The sequence below is a fragment of the Pongo abelii genome, chromosome 19 (assembly GCF_028885655.2).
Source record: "Pongo abelii isolate AG06213 chromosome 19, NHGRI_mPonAbe1-v2.0_pri, whole genome shotgun sequence".
Lineage (NCBI taxonomy): Eukaryota > Metazoa > Chordata > Mammalia > Primates > Hominidae > Pongo > Pongo abelii.
The window spans coordinates 2,939,053-2,944,730 of NC_072004.2; the positions used below are offsets into that span (position 1 = coordinate 2,939,053).

Genomic DNA, 5,678 nt, shown 5'->3' on the forward strand with positions numbered 1-5,678 from the left:
TCTGCTAGATTATTTGAGTTTTGTTAATTGATATAAACATTTGTTACTATACAATTCCTCCTTATACGATGCAGAAAAGTACTGATAAGTTTTTGTATGTTGTAGTTCCATTTTCATTTGTCTCTATTTCCTTTTTGACTTCTTCAGTGACCCATTGGTTGTTTAGGAGTATGTTATTCAATTTCTACATATTCGTGAAATTTTTAGGATTTCTCCCGTTACCGATTTCTGGTTTCATACTATTGTGATCAGAAAAGATACCTGATTGACTTCAGTAGTCTTAATTTTGTTAAGACTTTTTTGTAGTCTAACATACAAGATAATCTATCCTGGAGAATGATCTGTGTGCACTTGAGAAGTACATGGATTCCATTGATGTCAGATTAAATGTTCTGTACATGTTTGTTAGGTGCATTTGGTTTAAAGTGTAATTTAAGTCCAGTGTTTGCTTATTGATTTTCTTTCTAGATGATCTTTTACATTTTCATAGCAATTTGGCAAATTAAGGAAATTAAAGAAAATTAGCTTTAAAACTACCTGTAATTATTGCTGGATATATTTTTTAAGAATGTAGGCTAGGAGAGTAAATCACACAAAAATATGCCTATAAAAATCATATTTATATATTCAAAAATTTGATTTAATCCATAAACTTGACAGTAGAGTAATCTTTGATCAAACTATGGTGTAAGAGTGTATAGGTGCGGTGGCTCACGCCTATAATCCCAGCACTTTGGGAGGCCAAGGCAGGTGTATAACCTGAGATCAGGAGTACCAAGACCAGCCTGTCCAACATGGTGAAACCCCATCTCTACTAAAAATACAACAACAACAAAAATTTAGCCGGGCGTTGTGGTGTGCACTTATAGTCTCAGCTATTCGGGAGGCTGAGACAGGAGAATTGCTTGAACCCGGGAGGTGGAGGTTGCAGTGAGCCAGCATCACGCCACTGCACTCCAGCCCAGGTGACAGAGTGAGACTGTCTCAAAAAAAAAAAAAAAAAGTGTATAGGCACACCTCAAATACTATATGATGACAAACATGTAAACTGTGTTTTTACATGGACATTCTTGTACAAAAAATACATATAAAAGAGTAACAAATAATTAAAAAGGTAGAACTAAAAGTATGGATGCATGTTAATTTAAACAGTGAAAGCAGCATGTCTGTCAATGAATTAGGAGAGAATATGGGATGATGTAAAAACCTTTGTATTTTAAATTAAGTAGGCAGATTTTTACTGTTAAGTACCTAGTATGTATTATTTGAAAGGTAGGTTGCAATCTTTCTTGCAAATGAATCTCTGTAGGTAGGTAATTCCTCATTAAATGCCACAATGTCCCCAAAAGTGTAATTTCAGCACAGCGTCCCTTCCCGGTTCACAGTGCAGGCAATAAGTCATTCCTTATTCGCAGTTCCGAGGATTGAATTCACTTTATCTGCCGCTGCTCAGCTTTCATTATTTTATTTATTTTATTATTATTATTATTATTATTATACTTTAGGTTTTACGGTACATGTGCGCAGTGTGCAGGTAAGTTACATATGTATACATGTGCCATGCTGGTGCGCTGCACCCACTAACTTGTCATCTAGCATTAGGTATATCTCCCAATGCTATCCCTCCCCCCTCCCCCCTCCCCCCACCCCACAACACTTCAGCTTTCATTTTAACAAGGGCTAATGCAGGACAGTTCTCTGGGTGGCCTTGAATGAACCAGTTTTCCCCCTTTTCTTGCTTATAGTTTTCCAGAATAACTGTAGAATATGCTGGGAATGCGACATCCTGAGATAGGGAAGAGCTGGATGCAACATCCCAGGTTCTGATCCACTTGCCCTAGAAATAGGATGTTCTAGAAAACCAAACACCGCATGTTCTCACTCATAAGTGGAAGCTGAACAATGACAACACATTGGCACAGGGAGGGGAACATCACACACCGGGACTTGTCATGGGGGGTAGGGCACAAGAGGAGGGAGAGCATTAGGACAAACACCTAATGCATGCTGGGCTTAAAACCTAGATGACAGGTTGATAGGTGCGGCAAACCACCATGGCACATGTGTATCTATGTAACAAACCTGCACGTTCTGCACATGTATCCCAGAACTTAAAGCAAAAGCAAAAAAAAAAAAAAAAAGAAATAGGATAGGATGTTCTTCAGCTATTTAGCCAAGTGGATCCTGTGACCCCCAGGGTGTAAGGCCCAAGGTGGGCTGCATCCATAGGGTCTCTCAGCTGTAGTGTAAGTGGAGTTCCTGCAGGTGAGACTCATTCCCCCTGTGCAGCTTTTCTGAGCCTTGGGGGACCAGCTCGAAGTGAATCCTAGGTGTCTGTTGTTCCTTGCTGCCTATCTTTGAATAATAAACCTGCTTGATGTCACTTGTTGTCTGTGTGGGTGTTCCGTTTCACTCGACTCAGATAAGTTGGTAACCGGTGCACAGTGAACCTGCTTCACAGCTTCCACCGCAATGGCTGACACTGATTGAAAATACACTATGTACTAGGAGTTAACCCTGTATGTGTATTTATGCACAATTCATTTAATTATCATAGAGAATGCTTTACATATATTATCATATGTAAACTTACAACACAATGAGGTAGGTTTTTTTTTTTTCCCAAACATTAAATCATTTCCTAGGATCACACAGCTTAAAAGTGGCAAAGCCGAGGTTTGAACTTGATTCCACAGAGTCCATGCTGCTTACCACTTTGCTCTACTACCTTTTATTATCAGACGATCGTGTCTGGGCTTCAGATAAGGTAAATAGGGAGCTGGTGAGCTAGAATTGCTATTATCTACAGCAATTACCACCTATGGCACAGCAGACTGCAGTCAGATACCTAAAGGTAAACAGACAACAAGAATGAAAAATAGCACCCAGTGATGACATTTTATTTTCCTATAGAAACATATTGGTTGTGGCTGTAACGTACTGTACAGAGTTTTGCCACAACGTCTACTGACAAAGCTTTCCAAGTCGTTTTTGGCAACCATGCACAATAATCAATTTATTCTGAAACCGCTGGCCTGAGTTGACCTTGGGAGAAATACAGAAGAGTGTGGTTAACTGTGGACAACATCAGTTATGAACTGGTGGCGCTGGGCTTGCATGCTACGGTAAATAGCTGGAACTTTATTCTGCAGGCCGTTTCTAGGGTAAATAGCTGTAACTTTATTCTGCAGGCGGTTTCTAGGGTAAATAGCTGTAACTTTATTCTGCAGGCAGTTTCTAGTGTAAATAGCTGGAACTTTATTCTGCAGGCAGTTTCAAGCCACTGGACATTTCTCATAGTGATATAATGGTACCCTATGAAGATTAATCTGATTATGGTGTACAGAGTTGATGGAATGTGGGTAGACTGAGAACTGAAGACCAACGAGGAGGAGGCTTTAATCATTCAGGTAGGAGAGCATAAAGTGTCCATAAAAATCATTCTTCTCCCCTAACTTTAAATTGTAACCATTTCATTGGGTTTCAGCACCTATGAATGGTACCAGGCATTATGCCACGTGGTAAGCATTGGGGCTGCAGAGATAAAATGAGTGTGGAAAAAATTGCCCTGAAGAGGAACTTGAGGTTTTCACATGAAGTCTAAGGTGGCAGGAGGATTACGGGTCTTGGAGGCCTGGTAAGACATTGCAGTGAGTCTGTCTGAAGATGCCATCTCCATCAAGCCCTTCCTAGACCCAGTTCCTCATCACTGAGCATGGGAGCGTCACAGATATGGGCAGTGCCTGTGGCAGAAACACTGTGGGTAGGGATCCGAGTGATCAGGATCACAGTGATGCTGGGGGGAAGGTCGTCCTTCCCTGAATTTTATTCTTGGCCCTATACAACAGCCCAGCCAGATATTCCCTTATTTCAGTCATGAGCTGTCCCATGTTGTTTAAAAAGCATTAACTAATAATATTATTAAATGATCAATATTATTAAATATAGTAAATATAAGGCATGGCATTATATTATACATCTGGATGGCTGTGGTTTTAGAACATAATTGTAAGAACTTCACCTGTGACATTGTCCTGATGATGGGTTATGATACAGTCCTGTAGCTTAGACATGAATATTTCAGGTTCAGATCATAGGTACTGGAACAGAGGTCTCTAGATTCTCTCCATCTTTCATTCTTCACTGCTTAGTGTGGTGAACGCAGGTGCGTGGAGACCCCCATATTGGATGTCAAGTCACCACCACTAAGGGGAATGAATTTTCCGAACCCAGATTAACTTTCTCAGGGAAGACTTTATTTCTTGGTTCCTCAAACTATAGATAAAGGGATTCAATGTTGGAGTTACCACTGTGTACATCACTGATGCAACTGTGTCCTTCTGGGCCAAGAGGGTTGAGGGAGGACTGACATAAACACAAAAAGAAGTCCCAAAGAAGAGAGAGACCACGGAGAGATGAGAGCTGCAGGTGGAAAAGGCTTTCCGCTTCCCCTGAGCTGATGGGATCTTCAGGATGGTCGAGAAAACGTTCATGTAAGAGATAATCAGGCAAAGCACACATACCAGTCCTGCGACACCCCCAGTGATGAAGATCACCAGCTCATTGGTGAAGGGGTCTGTGCAGGAAAGACTCAGGAGGGGATTGATGTCACAGAAGAAGTGTGGGATCTCACGGTTTGTGCAGAAGGACAGGCTGTTCATCAGAAGTGTGTGTAGAAGGGAGTGGAGGGCATTCATGATCCAGGATGCAGACACGAGGAAGACGCAGAGCCCAGGGCTCATGATCAGAATGTAATGAAGTGGGTGGCATATGGCCACGTAGCGGTCATAGGCTATGACCGCCAAGAGGAATGCCTCCAGCATCACAAACAACATGAAAAAATACAACTGTAGTAGACACCCTGAGTAGGAGATGGCCTGACTCTGGATCCCTATGTTTGCCAGCATCTTAGGGACTGTGGTGGACACAAAGCAGGCATCTGCAAGGGAGAGGTTGGCTAGAAAGAAGTACATGGGGGTATGGAGTTGAGTGTCAGTAATGATGACTAGAATGATGAGGAGGTTGCCGGCCACCGTGACCAAGTACATGAACAGGAAGGACCCAAAGAGGGCCTTCTGCTCCTCCAGCTGCTCAGAGAACCCCAGGAGGAAAAATTCTGAGATGCTGGTCAGATTTTTCCCCTCCATTTGTCTGTAGGAAGAAAGTTGGGTTAATTGGGTGACGTTGGTAAGCCCTGGATTGTGAACTCTGAAAATCATGCAATATTGCAGTGTTGATCTTCTAGTGTGAGGTTGGATCATAGGAAATCTCCACTATTTGACTCTTTGGGACCTGCAAAAATGGCCATTTCGTAGGGTTTGACTAAATATTTGCAAATTCCTGTGCTTGGTGCTATGAGAAACCACAGATTTGTTTGTAATGCAATAAGAGGCTTTTACATTTATTCCATAAGCATTAATCCAATATGTGTATTCTGGGGCTGGGCTGGAGGGGCTTGCTGGCTTTGCTCTTGTAGTGTTCATGTAGAAACTATGACATTTATACAACCCAAGATTTTACAGGTCAAATGAGCCCATTGTACCAATAATTAAAAAGACAACTCCTGGAAAGGGGTTTTGGAATTGGGAAAAGCACGGCTAACATGGAAATCATTATCACTGTTATCTACACAGCAGGTCTGGCCAGAAACCTGAGCGTCATTATTGACCCACGTTTCT

The 5,678-nt window shown here is 41.7% G+C and overlaps 1 protein-coding gene across 1 annotated transcript; it reads right to left on the reverse strand.

Annotated features, from left to right (window-relative positions):
* Positions 1–4,205: 4,205 nt before the first annotated feature.
* Positions 4,206–5,360, reverse strand: LOC100435354 (olfactory receptor 1G1). Its single transcript, XM_002826830.5, has one exon. It carries the CDS (start codon positions 5,259–5,261, stop codon positions 4,206–4,208), a length of 1,056 nt encoding a protein of 351 aa, XP_002826876.3. The 5' UTR covers positions 5,262–5,360.
* Between the last annotated feature and the right edge of the window lie 318 nt (positions 5,361–5,678).

Coding starts and splice junctions, on each gene's coding strand:
- LOC100435354 (XM_002826830.5), bottom strand. CDS start 5,261: ATGATCCAACCTCACACTAGAAGATCAACACTGCAATATTGCATGATT.